The sequence below is a fragment of the Schistosoma mansoni genome, chromosome W (genome assembly GCF_000237925.1).
Source record: "Schistosoma mansoni strain Puerto Rico chromosome W, complete genome".
Taxonomy (NCBI): domain Eukaryota; kingdom Metazoa; phylum Platyhelminthes; class Trematoda; order Strigeidida; family Schistosomatidae; genus Schistosoma; species Schistosoma mansoni.
The window spans coordinates 37794802-37818973 of record NC_031502.1 but is presented as its reverse complement, the minus strand read 5'-3'; the positions used below and the strand labels follow the sequence as shown (position 1 = coordinate 37818973).

Sequence of the window (24172 nt, the reverse complement as noted above, 5' to 3'; positions counted from 1 at the left end):
AAAATCCGTAACCAACATCATGGAAATAATAAATTAGGTAATATAATCCGTCAAATTATAGACACTCCGAGTTTGTACATTCATTTTTGTTGTTATTTTGGATATTTAACAACATCGAGTGTCTGATTATTGATGTTTGGAGTAAGATATTTTGTTAGCATAAGTGCAAGCAGAGAAATCAAAAACATTTTGCTAGGAGTTCCAAATAAACTGAGCATTGGGTAGAAAGCTAATAACAATAATGTTTTTCGTCATATCATAATATTAACAAAACTGCATTTTTGTTCAGTGACTATGTGTAAGCCATTTCTTCAGAGTAGTGGCTTACATAGAGCCACGAAACGTCAAAAATACAACTTTTTACGAATCCGAATATTGTAGTGGCTCTAGCTTCTAACCATGCGATCTTTGGAGTGGAGTGTATAATTCGGCATGTAACACTTAGAGAAGGTCTAAAATGGTAATGGCAGCAACAAGAAATCAAAATGACACAGTTTAGTCATATAGGCGAGGTCACTATAACTTCTTGTATTTTCTATCAAGTATATTGCACTCTCTTTCCAGCTCAAATGTGTTCTTCTGACATGCTAAGCATCATATTGTTGATCGTCACATCAGAACGAGTCACTGTAGACAATAAAACCACTTCTATGTAAGATTTTATAGATCAGGTAGTCACATCATGACAAATCTACAATTTTGAGACAAGGTCTAGTATTATGGTAGTCCTAATATGGGAATAGACCACAATACCAACATTATAACGAAAAATTTGTGTCCCAATATGATATTGTCATGCTACGTTTATTATCTCATCTTCTGGATTGGTCAGTTGCCGTAATTATGTCTAACTGCAGGTATCAAGTTCCCGAGCAGGCAATAATGTGACTCTGGGATTTACTTTGCAGGTAATAACATAAAACCCAGGCCTACTTTATGATATTTACGTTTTTTTCAGGCATAAAAAGGCGTTTTATCACAAGTTACAAATACCTAATATTCTTACATACACACTCAATCGTACACTTACTCAATGTACAACATGCCTCAAGGATATATATTAACCAAGAAAACTCCGAAGCAAGTGAAAATTGGGCAATCGAAAGCAGCTATCGGTCGCTTTTATGGCATTTTATGATTCAATAACTTTTTCCGCACAATATCATATCCTTTGGTTCTATTCAGTCAAGTGTCATATTGACTTGGTTGTTTATATGGCGTCTTTTTGAACTACACAACAAATATGATCTCAACTGAAAATAAGGATTCTTCAGACACAAATGCAGACAATTCAAGCCATTTCCAAGCACAGATTCTAGACTCAATTTTAAATGGAGATATTTCTGACACCGGAGAGGATCTAACGACTGAAACTATCTCTAAAGGAAAATTAAAACATGAAATGCGAATGTTGCAAACACGCTTTCTCAATGATTCAACAGCATTGCAAAATACCAAAAGTCTTTCAAAAGCGAGGGAGGATGAGCTCCTGGTTAGTTTTTGTACGGAAAGGTTATACTATTAACTTTGTTTGGATTGAGATTGTCTCAAGATGAATTATTAAACACGTACGAAATACTTAGATTAAAATGATTCTTCTTGACTGTGACTGATTTCTGTCACTACAAACAATAGAATACGGTCAAGAACGTGTAATATGGACAGTTGACACTTTCAAACGCGAGCTACTCAAGTGGATAATGGTATTATTTCTTTTAGATTCAGCTTTGTATAGTAAGGACAGAAGGCCTACGGCTTATATTATTACTTTTCTAGTATGCTTTTGTGAGTATCCAGTCTTCTCTTGAATGAGTCAATTGAAGGTGCGGACACCACTGCTTCGGGTAGCAGGTTCCAAGTATTGATGAATCGGTGTGAAAACCAGTATGCCACAGGTATTTTACTCGTTCTTGGCCTTTCTACTCGCCTGCTATGTCCTCTGAGATTTCCTGATCTAATGAGAAGAAAAAGAAAGAATAAGTTAGGTCCAAAATCATTTCTCAGTATTCTGTACATAAAAATTCGGTCTCCCTTTAGTCTGCTATAGGATAGAGTAAAACGTTTTAGTTTTTCAAGCCGCTCTTTGTATGGTTGGAATTGTACGTATATTCCGGATCCAATCAGTGTACATGATTTACCTAGAATCAATTTCCTTTCTTCAACCTTGGCAAATGTGATCTTCAAGAGGCGGCTTTTCTGATGACTTTCAGAATCCACCTTTTGTTCTATTTTATAAAGCATGTAGATATTAACTCCTAAACAATGTTTCTTGGAGTAACTTGCTTATTAAGGACTTAATATGATTGAGGTCGTGCTCAAATCTAGCCTTTGGTTCCTTATCGAAAGATTCTCTTAACGCATGAAAAATAACTGACCTTTCAGCGAGATCTGTCTTCACACGCTGTGGAATTTTAGTTCCTGAAACTGTCTTTTCTTTGTACTCCGATCTCGATTCAGCGTCAAACGCAGAGATTACGTTCTGTTTTCTTACTTTTCTTTTCTTAGATGTGACTGTGAGTTACTCATTTACCTTATCTTGTTTTTTGATCACTTCCTCTACACTGCTCAGACTTGGTTCCCCTATAGTTTGTATTACGTTGATATGTGAATCCGGAAGTGAACCTGCAGATTCACATGCCTCAGTACTATCTATAGGTAGTTTCTTCTTCTCAGAGAGCTCTTTTCTCCTTGTAACATTACCTACATCCATATGCTTATCTGTTTCCCTGATGAGGTCCACCTTTATGGTCTCATTTAAGTCTAGAGCTGGGCTGATAATAACGCTCTCAATTTACTCTTGAGCAGAGTTCTGATCATCTGCTGCCACCTGTTTATCAGAAGGCGATTTCATAGCTATAGCCAGCAGCTCGATCGCCTCTAGAATCAGCAGAGACTTAGTAAAACAACATTCTTTTCACAACCAACGTGATAATGGCTTACAGCTCTTTTTATATGCAGCCGGTGTGAGTCCGGTGCACATATTGTGATACCACTTATGGCAGTTATCATACTGCATCCCCTCATTGACCAGGAAATCGCATGCTGGTTTACCACAAAGATGTTTCGATTGCTCTATAGATTTGTTTTATGTTTCTATATAAATAAAGCAAAAAAATCCGACTTCAATAGTTACAGAAAGATCTTAACATCTATGGATACAAACAATGCTCAAAGATATATTCAATGACGTGGAAAAAGTACCAGTGCCTTTAGTTTCATGTATCTTTACTCATAAAGTGGAGATGATAAACTTCTTTAAAGAAAAAGCGGTACTCTTAGGGATTACTTTAACCAAAAAATTCATTTAAAGCAAAAACAGTAGTCATAATGCGTAATTTAATGAATGTGTAGTAGATGATTTTCTCCTAAGCAAACCTAAGTCCTGGTTTAATAAGGGTAAAAGCCTTATAGTAGGCGACTTTAATGCACCGAATATATAAACGTGGTTAACTTAGAAGTAGGGTTATCGATAACGTCATTCGGTTGCAAACTGTTAGAATTAGCTTTATTCCAACATATTAGAAATCTCACAAGATATGACTTAAGAAAATCTTTTTCTCTGTTGTATTTAATCTTCATACACGGTGATGACGTTGGTCAAACGGCTTTTTTCCCACTACTAGGCAGAAATGACCATTAAGTCATATTACTCAAATTCATTGGTGACATTGCCTGTCAAACAGTTGTGCCGTCCCGTCTTAATATATGGAAAGCGGATATGGAGGTAATCAATTCCGCAGCATCGGCTGAAAACTGCAAAATTGACTCAAGGGCATCAGTACAAGAGGCATGAACTCATTTCAGGCAGCTGTACAATTGGATAACTCAACCATACACACCCTGGACAGTCCCAAAGAAGAAGAAGCACGGCTACCCATGGATAGGCCGGGATATTCGACGTTTACTAAGAAAAAAGAAGAAATGTTGGAATGTTGTCATCAGTCTTGGCACAGAAAGTACAATGGAACGCTATGGATTGGTAAGAAACACGTGTATAATTAAAATTCGCGAAGCTCAGAGAAACTATGAAATGCGGTTGGCACAATCTGCACTCAAGCAGCCTAAAAGAATATTCTCGTACATAAACTACAGAACAAGGATGCATCATTGGATTCCCAACCTAATTAGAGAAGCGAGTGGATCTGAAATGATAGAGGAAGATCAGGAAAAGCAGAGGCTATGACTAACTATTTTAGGGCATTTTTCACACAGGAACCTCTTCTAGACAAAGAACAAGACACAAATGCAGAGTCAACATACTACCTGCTCACCATGAACTTCGATCAAGACTATGTACTTAGGGCTCTTAGCACCTCAGACATGGAAAAGTCAACAGGACCAAATGAACTACACCCCAAAATCTCGAGACATATTGCACAATATATCGCGGCCCCACTGACTGTGATATTCAATATGTCACTTGACCAATGTGTGTTACCTACGAACTGGGAAGACTCATTCGTCACTCCAATACATAAAACAGGACCAAGAGAACTTCCATCGAAGAGTAGACCTGTAAGCTTCACCAGTGTCGCAGTCAAAATGTCGGAAAGAATAGTCAAACAGACCATAATGACGTTTATAGAAACCAATAATCTGTTAAACAGCGAACAACATGGTTTTAGAAAGGGTTTATCTTATACAACGAACCTCTTTATAGCATGAGAATTTTGGATGAAGGTGCTAAACAACGGAAATTCAGTGGATGTTGTCTACATAGACTTCAGTAAGGCTTTTGTTAAGGTGCCAACAAATAGACTGCTATTTAAGTCGGAAAATCTTGGTATTGCCAGACCTCCCTTAAAATGGCATAAAGATTTCTTAGTATATCGTAAACAGAAAGTAAGAATAAATTCCAAGTGCTCCAGTTGAAAACCAGTACTGAGTGGATTACCTCAAGGTTCTGTCCTAGGTCCTTCACTTTTTATACTGTATGTAAATGATCTCCCAAGTATCGTACAGTTTCCAATGTTATTATACGCTGACGATGTAAAAACTTGGCGAGTAATAACTGGAGACGCAGACGCATGCGCTCTTCAGATAGACTTAAATAATGTTGTTAACTGGTCTAAAGAGTGGCTGATGCCTATCAACGCGGTAAAGTGTGTCTACATGCACTTTGGGGATACAAAGGTTAATAGGTAGAGCATAGGTGAAGTGCCAGTACCCATGGTCCGGTTTCACAAGGATCTAGGGGTTACAGTGAGTCATGATTTTAAGACGATGGCCCGTTTCCGGGAGGTCGCAGCTAAGTGTTTCGAATCCTCTGGGCTTTAAAACGGACATTCACTAAGTTAGATACTACCATGTTCACTACAGTATATACAACCTTGGTGAGAACTAAGCTTGAGAACTGCCTTCAGGCTGCAGGCCCATGTTTGAAAGGTGACTCAGACATCCTAGAAAAAGTAAAGAGGCCAGCTTCTCGTGCAATTCCAAAACTCCAGGGTTTACCATACAAAGAGCGGCTTGAAAAGCTAAAACGTTTTACTCTATCCTATAGCAGACTAAAGGGAGACCGAATTTTTATGTACAGAATACTGAGAAATGATTTTGGACCTAACTTATTCTTTCTTTTTCTTCTCATTAGATCAGGAAATCTCAGAGGACATAGCAGGCGAGTAGAAAGGCCAAGAACGAGTAAAATACCTGTGGCATACTGGTTTTCACACCGATTTCATCATACTTGGAACCTGCTACCCGAAGCAGTGGTGTCCGCACCTTCAATTGACTCATTCAAGAGAAGACTGGATACTCACAAAAGCATACTAGAAAAGTAATAATATAAGCCGTAGGCCTTCTGTCCTTACTACACAAAGCTGAATCTGAAATAAGCCTTTGTATGTCATGTTTGGTAATCTTTGCGTGTAAGTTCACGTAAGTTGGTTTTTTCATTTGTTCCTCTACACTGATGTTTTCTTGAAATTACTCGGGTGTTGTCCCCTCAAGGATCGCACAAGTTAACTGTAATAAGAGTATGTACTGATTTTTTGGAGTTCTTGTTTTGAAGGCAACAAAAAGGTATGATACAGTTTCCTTTAATGACATTATGTGTATGTACAGTCTTCCAAAAGGATAGATAGAAGGCACAGTTAGCACATTTTCTTGCGCTCAGTTCCATTTTGTTTATAGAACCTGCCTTAAGAGATGATGTGATATTTTTACATGGTATAAGGTTATCTATCCGACCTTAGGGAGTGCGATCTGTGAGTGGGTTACGGATAATACTTAGGTACGCTGGTCGAAATAAGCGGAGGGCGTCATTAGGCTTTTGCTTACTGATGATGAATCATAGCTCTTATTGATAGGCCACCACTCCATTTGGTGTTGGATAAAATTTGTATAGTGTTAGCTTATAATTTTGAGATTTAAAAACTCTTCTCTATCCAGGAGTCTGTAAGGCTGTGTTTTAGTACCATTCTTTCGACACATACAAAATTGGACATGTCTTAAATTAGTACCCATTTGCATTCTTCAGTGAACAAACATCTTTCTACTTTTTGAAAAGATGATCCACTTCTGCATTGCTTTGCAGTTGTACTGTGTAATACGTATGAAGTGATATGTTTTGTCTTGTTTCATTTCACTACTATGTAGTTGTTTCAAACAGTGGGGAACTCTGCATAAAGACAACTAATTTTATAAACCCTTGATTTCTTAATCTGCCTAAATTCGAATGAGACTTATTTTGACAGAAAGTCCGCATCATACTTATTTTGGAAGTAAAATGAAATTGATGGTCGTTGGTCTTGTTTTTAGCCTGTTAGATAATTACTAAGGTGGTAAGAATTTATCAGTGACTGTTAAAGCCAAGCATATACTTTCTGATTTAAGCTTTGCATAATTTGTGTGGTAAAATGTCACTATGGACTTTGCTCAAATATAGAGCTAAATAGCTTTTCTAACCTTCTTACTATACAGCTGAAGACATATTGAGGTGAACAATCTCTTAAATCCCAAAAATTTAGTTACTTGATGATTTTCATCCTTTCAGCAGAACTTATTTCTAAGCCTGGCTAGCGACGTCTAATATTTCTGGTTTTCAGATTATGGGTAAAGTAAACGGACCTTTGTGAATGCACATTAAAAGAAGCCATATGTTAGTGATCCTTTGGTAATATGATGGTGATTAAGACACTTTAGATACATTGATCATGCTGCATGCTGTATTATGTCTTTACGTTTTTTTACATATTTACAGTATAGTTATTCCTTGAAAAGATTTATTCAGTTGTTGTTTCACCCCTCAACTCCCTTTTTTAGCTTTCTGTACATTAAGTTAAAAATATGGGCTGAATCGTTTGCTATAGAAACTTAATTATCGATTGAAGTCTTCAGAAACAAAAAACAACCTATTTTGCTCTTCCAATGTATTTAATTTTTGCCGTAATTTTAATAAGACTGCTACAGCAAAAATCAACAATGACAACAATATACAAATCAGCGTACACATAAAACCTCCAATATATTTTGTGGATATATGCATTTCGTAAATTGATCTCATTCTATTAACCTATATCTATTTGAACAGATACGAAAGGATATATCATATTAGGTGTTATGCCTGTCATTTTCCACATGTCTTCTCCCGCAAAAACACTTCCTATTCAGTTTAATTTCGGCGAATGCTGTGTAGAAGCTGTATCTTCTTTAAACAATCAAAATTATCTATTTCATATATCTTAACTTTTTTTGGAAACAAATATTTCAGTTCATTGAATATCATTTTAAGTATTCCTACTATGGCTGTTATAAATGAATATTAAGTAATCTACAGAATGCCTTTCATAAGCAAAACAGAACAGTAGATTAGGGAATTTCTTGACGGCTACTTGTCAATTTATTTGATTTTATGTAATTTTCTACATAACTGTTGAACAGAGTTGAATAATTAAGACTCTAGGCTTTATTGAATGAAACCCTATTGATTGGAATCTGTTTTTGGTCTCTAAGATTGCGGTTCAAGTAAAACACTCAAATTGGTAAGTAGAGAGAATTCCACCAACCCACTAAGATCTCGATTGTTGGTTAAGTTTGCATGATGGACCACGGGCTTTCATAATAGTTTTCACAGACCCTGCTTATATTCGTTGGTCAGGAACTTCATTTACAATTAATGAATACAGAGACAGTGGAGGATTTCATAATCTTATTTTAGAAGTGACGTTTTGTTTTATCTCAAGCCCAATTATTAAATATATTGGAAATTTAATTAGTTTTATTGTATATGCTAACAATTTTTTTTACAGCCTACTTAGTTTCTATACCATTTCCCTAGGTTGCTTGTAGTTTAATTTAATTTAATGAAACGGTCAAGAATCAGAGATTAACCATATTTGTCTCTAGCCATCTGTAACTAATATATGAGTTTGACTAACCGATGGAATTCGCTTTACTAAGATACGAAGTTTACTACATGTATCAGTAGTTAATACACAAAAATGTTTAATCCGCCAGACGGATAGGTGTAAGTTATAAGAGAGCAAATAAATAATGTAATAGAAAACGATGCAATGCAATTGAGTAAGGTTTTGCTCCTATTAAGTTACTTTGATGGTTGAATATCTAAAATACTAGCAGTTGCTAATTGAATTTCTCAACAGAAGTAATCTTGGTTTCATTCGCAATAACTACCTATAAATACATTTGACCATGTTGGTTCCTGACCTACGATAGTAGGGAATATCTGTAGCCTACGTTTAAGCTGATTATTATTAGTTAATTTATCATTGATATTTGCTTGTTAACTTTTTTAACATTTTCATTTTCACTTCTTACAGAAACAATGTACATGAAAGTTCCATGAATTCTTAAACAAAGTGCTTACTTATTTCCATGCCAGTTGAATTATAATTATAAATCAAAATGTTTGTCAGTCAGTCAGCTACAACGTAGGACCAGGCACATATATGCATCGGTCCAAGTTGCCATATCTCGTTAGCACAACAAAATAAACACCGGATTCATAGAAGTAGTTAATTTAGTGATGGTAGTATGTAAAAGATAGGTTGTATATAAGGATATAGTACAGGAAAAAAGAAAGATATGAAGCAATTTTAATCTGAAGGTTTAATGGAAGATAAAGTGTGTATAGACCTGCACCATTGTGATCGATTCTGAGCCATATCACCTAGAGTCTCCAACCGTTGGTTACGATAGTCACGCGGACCCCAACCAAGTAGTCTGCATCTACCAACATGGCTCAGAATAGAAGTTAGTGACTTCAAACACTGATGCCACGTTTCGGTTTGGCCACCCCTAACTCTCTTCCAACCATCCCTAATACTAGTCAGCATTGCGCGTCGTGGTAATCGGTGTTCAGGCATACGTAACACGTGGCCCAACCATCTCAGTCGATGAAGATTCATCACCTCATTAACTGATTTACCATCATTGCCTGATACCCTGTGTCTAACCTCACTATTACTTACCCGGTGATCCCAACAGATGCGAGCAATATTTCTAAGGCATCTGTGGTCAAATACTAGTATTTTACGAGTATCTTCTACTCTTAGTGGCCATGGTTGTAGTTACGTATTATAATGATAACTTTGATTTTCAAAGTGCCAAAGAAATTCCCACTGTCCCTATAATAAATGTATGTTTAATTTTCCATAATTTTATGTTCTCATTAAGGAACAAATTAAAACATTGTCGATCAGACTAAATCTGGCCACAGCTCGTTATGATACACTTGTAGAAGCTACAACTGAATCTAGTGAATTAAAAGCTGATCTAGCTGAAACAATAGCATGTAAACGACGTCTGTTAAATGAAAATGAAGAATTACATAGTCAACTGAATTCAATACGTGAAATTCTACTCACAAAACTACCTAACAAGTTGGAAAACATTGATATGGATCAAATAAATATCAGTAATTATTCCTTGTTAACTTCAAAAGAATTCAATGTATTGAACAATAAGGCTATGAACAATTTGTCAACTTTAGAATTGGTGAAAGTATGGCTACATAGATTTTTTAGTTTTATCTCTGAAGTAAGTAAATTAATATTTTTTTCAAAAAAATATTTTCCAATATGGTTTGTTTTACGAAAAACTTTTGAGAATTTTACAATTTTGATGTAGGTTTGTTCTCTGAGCTGGATGGTTTGGTCGTGGAGCTTTCATCGTCCTTCTGAACAACATCATCAGCACAAACTACGGGTAGAAGTTTGTGCTGAGCTACAAATCTTCTCCACTTTACAATTTATTTGCTTCGTTTTTATATAACAACATATTGAGTGAGAATTACTATGTTTTAAGATAACAAATAAAAGTTTTCATGTAATCTTTTTGAAAGATTTCAATTGAACGACCGAATGATGTGATATCTCGAAATTTAAATATGATATTTATCTGAAAGAGAGTACTATTAACGAAATCATTATGATGTAAAGTTTACAGACATTGAATAGGATGGCGGCCAGATGTCAATGACGCCGTCAAAGACACCATGGAAAAAGAACTGCATTCAAACAATTTTATAACTATTAAATTTATATATATATATATATATATATATATATATATATATATAAAGATGGAAAAATACAGTTTTGTTGAACAGTTATTCAAATTAATCGAAGTAAATCATGGTATACACGTTCAAAATAACCAAGCTGTTCAGAACAGATAATTTCAATAGATAATACACATAACTGAGACCCAATGTAAAAATAGAGGAGAAAATACCATTGCAATTAAGAAAATGGATCTAAATATTGTATAAAGTGTAAATGTTAGGTATTATTAGTTGATTATAGTTAGGAAATATCGTACATAAAAAGTTTCAAAAATTATTGATCATGATACAAACTACTAAAATTGGTTAGTATAGTGCAATACAGACAAAATAGTGGGATCAGGAAAGGAATCTGGAGAATGCAAATGAATTTAACAAGTCAATTCAACTTACTAGATTATTTACTAAATTTTAGTAATCATAAAATTAGAAAGTGTTGATTTCAAAAGATGTTAGTTGAAAATTTATAGGACCCTATTAACATTGACTGTATATTACTTTCTATTTGAAGAATCAGGAATCGATTACCCTAATTCTTATCGAAGATCAAACAAAGATGCTACATGTTATTTCCAACTAAATTATATTTAACTAACAAACTTCTGAGGGAAACAGACTAAATAATCATTAGAATTTTAACAACCATTTCAGTCTGAGATATTAGATCTTCGAAGTTCTTGAAGAATAAACCAGTTTGATGGAATGGTTGGATTATCATCGAATTACCTCAGTAGTTGGATGAAGTCTAGAATTCATTGTATACTAACTTCATTTTTTCACAAATAATGAGGATCGTTACGGTATCCACCGTATCTTTGGCTTTTTTGGCGATTTAATTGATGATGAATTGTTTACTTTAAATGAATTTCCGCAACATCAGATATAGTTTGTTTGGTTAAAACCCTACACATAACTGGTGTTTCATTAGATGCGGACAAATTTGTTTGTTTTTCACCGGTTTACCTATTAATTTGTTACATATTAAAATTTAATCTCAAGGGTATGGAAAAGTTTTGCAATATAAAACTGGACCTGATCAAAGATGAAGTGAACTGAAAACTCACTCTATATTATATGTGGCTCAGTGGTTATGCCACTTAATTTCCAAACACTGGTTCATAGGCTTGGACCCCACATCACTCTCTTCAGTTTGATCAGCTGGGTAAAAGTATCACTGTCTCGAAGTCAGACAAACACAAATACTCAGTAGTCAGCTAAGAATGATAATATTATGTGTATTAATGATAAATAAAGCCGTATATCTATTTACTAAGGTTTTGTGAATAAAACACTGTCTGCTTGCACACCAAGTATTCTTCATTTATATCCTTCATTATTTTCTAATTTCTCTGCTTATTTTATACAGAATTTTAATCATAATAATATTAATAATGAAAATTCTAACATTGAAACTCATCGTAAACATGTACAATTTGTTGATACAACATTATTATTATCACCTAACTCATCATTATCAACTGTACAATTGATGAAATGTAATCAACCTGTTAAACAATCCAATCAATCTCAATCTAATATTACAAATAATTATAATTTGGATAAGAATGATGATGATCATATTGAGAAAATCAACACTAAAGTGAATAGGAACATTATTGATGGTGATAAACTTAATATTAGTGATAATGAAGATTCTGTTGAATTACAAGTTCTCCGAAAACAAATTCATTTAATGAAAATAGATAAAGAATATTTTTTAAAACAGGTATTTTTAATTCACTTAGTATTGTTTGTTTGTATCTTCCCATTGATGTTTAGGACTGCAACTGGTCAGTCTCTTATTGACCATATGTGCATACTGTGCGTATTGCCTCGATATAGCCTTAATTCACAAGCATTGTAAGCAAAGATGGATAGTGGCTAGCTGTGGAATCCAGGACGCGCGTTTCGTCCTATTTGGGACAAAACGCTTATATTGATATTATTCTTAACATAACATTATCTTCGTCTAGTAGCAATGCTCTTGAGAGTTGAAGACTTCTGACGATTCAACCGTTCACAAAATACCAAGTTAAGAAAAACACTTAACTCATTTTTATATACACATAAAAGTCATTTTGAAATAGTAGAGTACCAACAGTTTTAAAGAAAAATTATTATTTACAATATTAGAAATACCTTTTAAGCAAAGATGGATAGTGGCTAGCAGTGGAATCCAAGATGTGCATTCCGTTCTATTTGGGACTCGTCAGATGGATGTATCTGCATCCTAGATTTGATGTTCCCCTAGGGACTCGAATGCGGTAGTGTTGATTACTAGACCTTGTGAAGCAAGATGATAATGCAATAAATTCAATGTCACATATTCCAAAGTAGTTACCTATCCGAATAGTTCTGTGGTCAAATAGCATTCTTCAGGATGATAGACTCATCTTGCTTACGCTTCACATTTTAATTTTTCCCTATGGGAACATCTAACATATACTAAAATGAAGATTTATCATTCGAATAAATGCTTTTAGTGATATTACGTTCTTCTTTTGTTGCCCTGAACAATAGTATCACATAGATGATGTTGTTTAGGATGACATTAAATGCTGCACATTTATTCCATCAATCTCTGAGAGCACAAACCTATCTAGCAAAAGATAAACATTTACAAAAATATTATGTGCTTTTATCAAGAATTTTATTCCCACCAATAAGTTATCATTTATATTCCCTTTTTGAATATTAGCTATCAAATCTTCGTATTCAATTATCAACAGCTGAAGAAAAAATTGCTTCACAACAAAAATTAATTATTGAATTAGAAAATAATTTAAATCAAATAAATAAAAATACTTGTTTTTCTAGTCAAACTCAATTACCAATGGATTTGAATGCAACTATTAGAAACCAAACTGGTGAATTAAGCAAATTAATTCAAAGTGAATTTGAACGATTAAAGGTAGGTGTAAATTATTACTTTGAATATAAAGAACAGTAGTGATATTACTGTAAGTTATTATTCTTAATAGTGGAGATAAGTTCATTCTTTGTCTTCTTTTAGATTCTGAGTCCTGTAATTTCCACCCGTTTCCTTTTCTTTCAATACCTAATGTTTTCTATTATTGGTGCTGTCACTACTTCTACTACACTGGGAATAGTCTTGATTATTTTATTTTACTGTGTCAATGTGGTGTGATAACATGAACCGCTGCTTATATGTATAATATCCTATGTTACATATGACTAACTGGATCATTGGTTATTTTATTCCGGTGTAGCCTTACTCAGGTTAGGATTATATTATTGGAATGAATGTATGTAGAGATTTCATGCATATGGCTCCTTTTATCATTTAAAATAGACCAAAAACGAACACTTAAGCAGAATAACATGAATTTATTTTCTTTTATTAAGCTTTCGTCAGCTGCTTACAAAGTGTAGTATTTAAAAGTAAAAGTGGGCTGGAATTTGTTACATGGAGGAATGTATTTGGAACCGATTGTAATCACAGTATGGCTGAGATGCAAATGAGTTTCAGAGACTAGAAAAATCACAAATCTATATCACATGTGGACGAAAATTTTATAACATCTGTAATGAAAAGGCCAAACAGTTATAATTAAGTGGTTACATAATAGCGGGTATTTTATGCTCAGAGTTGCAGCGACGTATCATAGAAAAATAAATAAAAATAGTTTTTCTTGCTCTCAAGTATGTAGAGATTATTAGCACCATTGACAACTAGAGAGCACTGAACAATTATTTCATCTTAATATGAAACCTCAAACAATATTAAATCCAGAGCTTTATCTTATAGCAAACGTAAATCATGGAAAAACTACACAGCGATTGTGTCTTAACAACAGAGCTTCTATGAGTGAGTCAGTTTGAGAAAGATCGAAAAATGTAAGCTTACAACAGTTAAAAATAATATTTTATCCTGAGAATGTATCAATGTGACCAATAAAACCAACCATTAAGAACGGTAAAACCAAGGAAATCAATAAAATTAGAAATATTCGTAAGTATGTAAACGCAATCTGATCTACCCTTTTTTCCTTCTTTTTCAAATTATAAGACTAGCATTATTGAAGTTATTTCCAAAATCCGTGGCAAACAAAAGAAGTCAGTCAATGAGACTACAAGAATAAATTAATTGGCTAGAGCATTTACCATGACATCATCTAGTTCAAAATGCTTTAACAGTTAGAGTTGCATTATCATAGAGGAAAATGTTTGATGTGGTTGTGGTTTGTTGGAGGAAGTTGTCTTCTCCCGGCCAAGATTTGCAATGTGGCTAAAATCAAATATTAAACAAACTAAATAATCTGGCTCATGTTTTTCATAGTTGTTGACGTAGATTTATTCTTTGGCTGACACATTTTTTCTTATTTGATACATTTTTATTCCTATATGCGTTGAGGCCTATATAATCTGATAGCAAGTGACTTGCAGAAATGAAAATAACTTTTGGTACATTGAATCAATGTATTCTTTTGTTTGAATTCATGTTCTATATTAAAAAGTATCATAGTTATCTTGTTCACTGTATAGTCTATTGATCAAGAAATATACAACAAAGAACTTACCTTTCTTCGAGAACAAAAAGAAAACGCCATATCTGAATGTACAAATTTAAAATCACAATTAAAAGAAACAGAATGTTTGTTAAATCAATACAAAGAAAAGATTGATGAAATGAAAAGTTCTAATAAGTACTTGAACAATGAACGTGATAATCAATTACGTGAACAAATTAAAACAGCAATAATTAATTTAGAAGTTGAACAAGCTGCTAGAAAAGATGCATCTTTAGAAGTTGAAAAACTTAATGCTCAATTAGATGTTAGTAAAAAACTATACTATGAAGTAAGTTACAATTTTATAATTTAAATGTTCAAGGCATTTCTTATGTTTAATTATTAGAGCTAGTGAACCGAACTAAAAATGATTGAATACTTGTTATTTTTATATTACCTAATTTAAATGTATAAAGAAATCAAGCATAAAATCAACCCATTATTAAAGTTACTTTTAGGATGATCCAATGCCTAGAGTTACTAATTTGAATTGGAACATGTAATCATATATATAATTGATCACATCTTGGTATCAATCTAAATTTCCATGTTCAGTTTTGTTATAATTGTTTTTTTGCTAATAAACGACCAAGCTACTTCTATTGCTTGGTATTCTTATACAATGACACTCGACAAGACCTCAAAATCAGAACACGTTGAACAAGAACGAAATTGTATTCAAAATAACAAGGGTAGGTGAACAGCGATCAATGGTTAGAAAAACGTTCATATATTTGTAGTATATGCATAAGAACCTTCTAGATGCTTCTACAATAATCTGCCAGAGCTGATTGGTTTGGAATTAGCCAATCACCGTGCGCCATCACAATCATGCATATAACGTGCCTTAATCCGGTTTACTTCGCGCTAACAAGTTTAGTAGGACTGTTTTTATCACATGTTTCCTCTGGATTCCTAAATGAAAGTTGACTTGTAAATGCTTCAGTCTGTACCAAAATCAGTATTCTGTTTTTGAGCATGTAGCATACTCTCGGTGGATGACTGCTAAATGGATTAAAAGGTTGCATGAAACCATCGAAAAACGATAGAACTTTCTATAATTACTTTATACTACTTAAAATTATTATAAGTAATAACATTTTTCTTCTCATATGTTCAAAGCTCAAGTCAACTGTTTTCCATTTCCTTCTAATATTTCAATAGTTAGAATCCCGATTCAATCAAGAGAAAACTATCTGGAAAATAAAAGAGGAAGATTATGAAAAGAGATTGCATTTATTTGAAATAAATGAGAAAGAGATGAATGAATTATTGTTAAACATACACTGTGACAGTACTAAATTAACTAACATCTCAGCATTTTCTCATGATTTGTGTTCCAAGTCAAAGATGAATTCTGTTTATTTACTCAAAACTATACAAGAATTGAAATCGGAAGTTAGCAGCCTGCAAAGTGAACTTGTCAAAAAGTGTCAAGAAATTGAGGTAAATATTTTTTTAATGTACTCACCTTTTTTGTTTTGATTGGAAGAAAAGGATTTTTCACGGTTTATGTCTCTGGTTGATTTTAGCTAGACAAACAGTGAAAACCTAAAAATACTAGTCAACTATTTTGTCTTGGTATGAGACTTCTTAGCAGCGCACATCCAAGAGCAGAATGGAGTTCCTAGCCAAGACCTTTCGTTTGGTGGAGAGTGCCTAACCTATAGACCGCTGGGCCAACATCCCATACTAGGACGAAACAGATGTCCGGAGTTTTCTTTAGTTGTCTGTCTTTAATCAATCCGGGTCGTAAACTGGGAAAGCTTTACAATCTTCATAAACCATCCTATAATCATCAGAAAAAAATATCAATATATAAGCTGGGAACGAGAGTCTATGCTAATGAAATGCTAATTTCTGATGAACTCTAACCTGGTTATTTAAGTACCGAATGAGTGGTTAGTCGTTTAGTCTACGCTATGAAGAGAAGATAGTTAACATTATGTCTACTTCAAATAAAGCATTGAGAAATGTAATTACTTCTATAAAAAATCCAACAGTATTTCAATATCTTGCATGAATAAGATAAACGGTAGATAGTCCATAAGTGACATAATTACCATTGAGTTCAATGACTACAATGAATTGTTTGATCAGTGGACTTTAATTAACCTTTAAAACTCTAAATCAGCATCTCCTGTCATTCAACAATTTAATTAGTGTTCTTAATTCATATTTAACCCTGGTTATTAATAGTAGTATAATTTCCTATTAATTTTTCGATACGACGTTGATCTGTTTAAAGACTATGGTCTTGCTCAGCAACAAAACAATAATCTTATTTTCAGAGTTCCTTTAGCTTAATACGAAGGAATGTTTGTGGAGATTGTCACCTTGGGATGTTAAAAAGAAGCCCTGACTAGTTAAATCAATCATATCTATAGTGAGACAGTTATCACATATGACAATGGATAATAGTTCCTTAACATCACGAATTGAAATAGAAAACGTCGGCCGTTAGATCCCAATTCGGTGATCTTGAGGTCAACTAATCTCTGTAAATAACTAAGACCCTATTTTCTAAACATCTGTCTTATCCCAATGATTGTTTGTCTTCTGAGTTACCTTAAGTGCACTATGTTGTAACGAAGTCTGATTATTTGATTACGCTTCTTATTGTTTTTTCCATCATCTGTTAGTTTCATAATTAAAGCCGACGGGAACAATTAACTGTTAACATTTTCTTATTCACCGCTTAATCCTACATAGATTGCTTTGTTTGTTTATATGTGTGCGTAAAGATGGTTCAATTTGTCTTTCCTGTAGTCTGTTTATATTTGTTTTATTTGACTCTATAGTAAATGTGTGTATATTTTAATCAAAATATGCTTGACGAACGTTCTAAATTAGAGTAATTTGATCCTTTTCATCTCAATTTCCCTATTCTTTCATCAAACAGCATAAAAGAAAAAAACTTTTCTATGTATACAGAGGTACTCGTTTACCTTTCTGATAATAGTATGTACCTTACATTAGGAATTTGAAACCTTTCTGATATTTGATACCAACCTATCTGTTTTTAATATCGCTTGCATTCTGTCAAATGAATTCATTTATGATAGATAGTGATGGAACAAATTTTATCAACATGTTAAATGAAGCTGTTTTTATTACAAGGTTTCATGATCTTTCATAAATAAGGCGAAGTTCATAGAACAACTTTAGTGTTTCAGCTGGTAAATTGTCAGGTCCTGTTGCTTTCCAACTCTTGATTTGTCTGATGTCGATGTTGATTTCTTCGATCGTTGGTGGAGTAAAATCTATAGGAAGGTCTGTGTGTGTTGTTTCGATGTCCGGTTGATTCAATGGAGGTGGTTTATTAAAGAGTTCTTCAAAGTATTCTACCCACCTGTTCTGATGATTTTGAATCTCAATGATTGGCTTGCCTTTATTGTCCTTAACCGATCTCTCTGGTTTATCATATTTCCCTACCAGTTTCTTCGTTGTGTCATATAGTTGTTTGGTATTTCCTTCTGTTGCAGCTTTTACTGCTGTCGTTGCTAGTTCTTTTACGTATTTTCGTTTGTCAGCTCAAACGCTCCTCTTCATCTGCTTGTTTGCTTCTGCGTATTCAGCTTGTGTCTTGACTTTCTTTGCTCTTGTTCGCCTGTTGTTAATTGCTGTCTTCTTGTTCTTACCTTCTTAAATCATGCGTATATGGTCTCAATAGAGATCCATTTCTTATGATTATGCCCAGAACCTCCTGACATGTCGAAGTAAGTGCTTCTTTGATCCATCTCCAGTTGTTCTCCATAGTGGTTTCCACTTCTTTAAGTAGATCCCGTAGTGTTTGGAACCTGTTGCTGAGAACTATCTTGAATTGATTGAGTTTGTCAGTATGTTGGAGACAAGCTGTCTTAAACCTGTGTACTGCTGTTTCTCCAGTTTTTCAGTGTTCATTTAGCCTCAGTTTCATCTTGGCAACCATCAGGTGGTGATCTGAAGTTATGTCAGCTCCTTTCCTGGTTCTCATGTCTTCCATTGACCTTCTGAATTTTTTAAAGATACAAACATGATCGATCTGGTTCTGTGTAGTGTAATCCAGTGAGACCCATTTAGCTTTGTGTATGTTTGTGTTCGAATATTGTTCCGTCTGTTAGCGATCTGTTAAATGCACATAGGTTTGTGGATCCCTCCCCATTTTCCTTCCTTTCTCCTAGTCAGTCCATGTCATCCCATGATATATTCATACCCGCTGTTGTCCATACCGATTTCGGTGTATACGTTACCCATCAGGATTGTCAGGTTCTTTCCCAAGCCATTCTCTATGATCAATCTCAGCCTCTCGTAAAACTGGTTCTTATCATCTTCAATGTTATCATTGGTGGGTGCGTAGCACTGGATAGCATTCATTCTGATCCCCTCCTTTGTTTTGAATGATGTCTTGATGATCGTGAATCCATGAGACTCCCATCCAATATGTGCTATTCGTGCTTCCTTGGACTACATCAGTGAAACTGCCTGCTTGTGTGTGGGGAGCATTTTCTTCTTCGTAACCAGGGTACAGAAGCATCTCTCCCGAATCTATCCTTTTCTGTCCAGCATAGGTCCTATGGGTTTCACTGATTCCGAGAACCACCAAGTTGTATATCCTCATTTTCGCAGCTATTTAATTGGCCCTCCTGATCTCCCAAATTGTCCGAACATTCCATGTACTCATATTAATTGTTGCTCTGCTTGTTATTAGAGTCACCGGCCTCATTTCTTCCGAACTTTCTCAGTTTTCACCATGTAGTGTCATAATTCTTCTGAAAGAAGATTCTTCGACTCGGAAGGCAGATTTTAAATGGTGTAAATTGTTTATTCTGGTTAAAGTCTTTCTAGCGAGGTTGTTTTGTACGATGTGAGGATGCCTACTCAATGCCCAGCCCTCCTCTTTTACTCAGGACTAGGACTGATAGTCACCCTAGAGGAGCTACAGATTGAGTTGTAATACTACTAAGCATTGTAATAAATAAAATAGGAATTCTGATGAAATATATAGTGTTAATATTGATCATTTAGTAGTTTATTTAAATAAAAATATTAATCTTTTAAATTGTTTAAAACTAAACATAACTGTCATAATTTATAAAACCAGAATATCCCTTGAAGTCAGTCACTAGTGAGCATATGATTATAGATCAGAAGGGGTTTTGTGGAGAATTTAGTAAGTTTACTGGTTGAGATCATGAGTCAATTGAAGCTAGACCACCATGGAAAACCTGGAAGCACTGGACGGCCGTTTCGTCCTATTATGGGACTCCTCAGCAGTGCGCATCCACGATTTCGCCTCACGAGATTCGAACCAATGACCTATCAGTCTCTCTCAATTTCATGGATTGGTTGAAGTTAGAAATTAACAGCGTTGGATGTCGGCTCAGTAGTCTGTCGGTTAAGTGCTCTGGCGCGAAACTTGTGGGTCCTGGGTTCGAATCTCGCGAGGCGGGATCGTGGATGCGCACTGCTGAGGAGTCCCACAATGGGGTGAAACGGCAGTCCAGTGCTTCCAGGTTTTCCTTGGTGGTCTAGCTTCAATTGACTCATGATCTAAACTATATAAAATTACCAAACCAGTGGATAAATTATCAAATCCAAATATTTGGATAATTCTTTGTAAAAATTTTCAGATCATTTTCAGTATTGCTTTATTTATTATTTTATTGACAGGAATTAAACAAAAGTATGAATTGGAAATCTATAGCTAATCAACCAACTAATTGTTTATATCAGACAATATCACAAAAAGATAATCAAATTCATGCATTATACAATCAGTTAGCAGATATTGAAAAAAGATCATTATTGTACAAAGAAGAAAGAGATAAATTAGCATCTGAACGTAATTTACTTTGTGAAGATTTAGAACGTCTTTTAACAAGGAGACAGGTTAGTTTATATACATAATCTGAATAAATATGGTGAAATAATGATGTAATTACAAATCAGAAATCATGTAATATGTGGAATAATATGAATTGAGTACGAATTAGTAAATAAGGGTGGATGCTGAGTAAATTTCTCAAAAACGTTTGGAAGTGTTATTATAATAATATATGTCAATAAGATAAGTTGAAGCTATGAAAATGAACATTAGTCGAATTACGTCACCACATCATAAAAATGATTATTAATTAATTAGGCCAAAGGTTGGCCAAGGTAAAACGAGCAGTTGCACATACTTCTTCAGGACACAAAGCTCCAGCTTTTTTATCCGATTAGCTATTGCTTCAGCCGTCTAAAGTATTTTTGGTGTGATAGATTTAGGCAGATTGTTGTTTACACGATATATAATAGTGAGTTATTACTCCGTATTAGCCGTATATCTAACTGTGATAAAATTGAGCAGTTAAGGGTTTTAACTATACCTTCACTTGATCACACGGCAGTTGCTCGCGAGCCCGAAAATACAAATCCCTAGAACATCCACCAATGTATATTAATTCAACTTCTCTTGTGGAGCACGTTATATTAGATCTTAAATAATCCACTGAATTTCGGAATTTACCTCGTAGTTTCACAGTTAAAGTTATTATTGTATTGTCTGAACCACTACAGATATTCTGTAGAATTATACAATGTTATGAATATATTAACTGGTGTCGATAGATATCTAGTTTTCATCCTTACCTTTTTTCCATTGATAATTTTTATTTAATATCAGTGATAAGTAAAATCATCAAAAAAATCATTAATTTGATGATATTGTTTCTAACTGTAACAGATGTGGATAAAGGTTACTAGTTTTTGAAAAAGCATAATCTTATAAAACATTTGATCATGATAAATGTCAAAAACAAACAATCTCAATACCTATGTTTATTGCTCAATAACCTAAGTATTTTACGGGGAATGTCGATTATTACATACAAAAGTGCAAAATATAATAATTGTAGTTGGTAAAAAAGAAACTTTAATACTCATGGTTTCTACTTTATGAATAAGAATTTACAACTAGACAGCATTTTATGTAGTCATGAATGTATATGGAAGAAAGTAAACTGAAGTAAAATTTCTTACTTAGTGCAGATATCTCAGCTTATAGTTTTTATTACTAACTGACTTTCAATGATTATTAATTATCTAAACTCAATTCATTAATGTGAACTGGTAATTTTATAATAGAATACCTCAGATATTTATAACTAACTAGTTCCAGATAGATATCTGTTATATTGCAGTAAACGAGAACACAAGTGGGGACAACTGAATGTACTTGAATAAGAAATTAAGGAATGTCATAGTAAAATCTGAAAACCATAAAGTTAATACTTCATTTGCAAAATGACAAGTCAGTTGTCTCAAACTTCGTTGTTCTTTTGTTTCCACACCAATCATTCTCTGTTCTTGTTCTCTCTTCTTCGATCTTCTTAACATTCTGACGCCAGACATTTCACCATTTTACTTTCGATGGATGATACATACTATTTATATTTGTCGATATCAGTAGCACACACCAAGATATTAATAAAAATATTTCATACTTACTATTAAATGTATATTTCAATCTATGCGATTATGTAAATATGGATAAATTGAATGCCTGAATTTAGTGTGAACCATCAATCTTTCATAATTAGTTGTGAAAAAAGAAATTGTAAATTATCATTTATATAAACAAAGATGAATAGTGTGTAGCAGTAGAATCCAGGACGTGCGTTTCGTCCTATTTTGGACTGGTCAAATGAATGTACCTACATCTCAGATTCAATGTACACTCTGAGACTGGAACCCAGTACCTTTCGCTTCAAAAACCATCGCATTATCTACTTAGCTACTGAGTCTTAATAGCCATTTACTTTTGCTAGCCACTATCCATCTTTGTTTATAATGCTTGTGAGTTAAGGCAATATCGAGGCAATCCGCATAGGATGCACATATGCCAATAAAAGACTGATGAATTTACAGTCCCAAACATCAATACGAAGATTCATGTAAAGAATACCAAGTAAATTTATCATATATATATATACAATGAAATTTATTCATTATTACATGATGATGAGGGCTGTATCACTGTACTATTAATTATCCAAATAACTGTTATCTATTTAATGTTTTATTTCAAAAAATTTCCATTGATGTTCTTTGTATTCAGAAAAGTACGAAGAAATAATTCAATAAAAGAAAAGTTATTCATATAGAATTCCATTTCTCTTTTCATACAATATAGAAGAAAAAAAATAATTCAAAAATAAAGTCCTCTATACATTCATCATTTAAGAGTGAAATTTTAGAAAGTTTCGATTAATATTATTTCTTAAAGATAGTTAATTTTTGTCATTGAACACAGTAAATTTGGGCATTCAATTTATCCATATTTACATAATCGCATAGATTGAAATATACATTTAATAGTAAGTATGAAATATTTTTATTAATATCTTGGTGTGTGCTACTGAAATCGACAAATATAAATAGTATGTATCATCTATCGAAAGTGAAATGGTGAAATGTCTGGCGTCAGAATGTTATGAAGATCGAAGAAGAGAGAACGAGAACAGAGAATGATTGATGTGGAAACAAAAAAACAATAAAGTCTGAGATGATTGACTTGTCATTTTGCAAATGAAGTATTAACTTTATGGTTTTCAGATTTTACTATAACGTATATATATATTTATATATTTAATAAAATTTATTTATTATTACATAATTTATTTTTTTGTTTTTCAGAGTTTAACTAAACTACGTGAATTCATTATTTCTTTATTACAACAAATACAATCTAATTCAAATGCCCATTTCAATAAATTATGTCAATGCCAAAATAATAATTTTAATTTTAATGATAATAATATTGATAATTCATTATTAAACAAATTAATTCTTTCGAATAATAATACTAATAATAATTTAATCAATAATAATCGAATTTCTAATATTCATCAACAAGTTTATGATATTATACGTTCTCCATAAAACTTAAAAAAATCGATTTTTTTTGTTTGGTTGTTTTGTTATTGATTTTTTTGTTTGTTTGTTTTTTGTTCTCATTCAATACAAACTTCTTATTAGAAATTTTGAAAACAGAAAAAAAACAACATCCAATTTGTATAAAAATCATTATTTGTACAAAATATTTATTATTTAAACAATATTTTTACTTTCAATATTTTAATTGGAATTTGTT

At 33.4% G+C, this 24172-nt stretch overlaps 1 protein-coding gene across 1 annotated transcript; it reads left to right on the top strand.

The window, feature by feature from the left end:
* Positions 1–1243: 1243 nt before the first annotated feature.
* Positions 1244–23961, top strand: Smp_157200 (putative progesterone-induced-blocking factor; the record flags this gene model as incomplete). Its single annotated transcript, XM_018789605.1, has 7 exons — positions 1244–1512; positions 9702–9963; positions 11892–12194; positions 15032–15346; positions 16222–16503; positions 20710–20928; positions 23686–23961. 7 exons carry the CDS (start codon positions 1244–1246, stop codon positions 23959–23961), a joined length of 1926 nt encoding a protein of 641 aa, XP_018655031.1.
* Between the last annotated feature and the right edge of the window lie 211 nt (positions 23962–24172).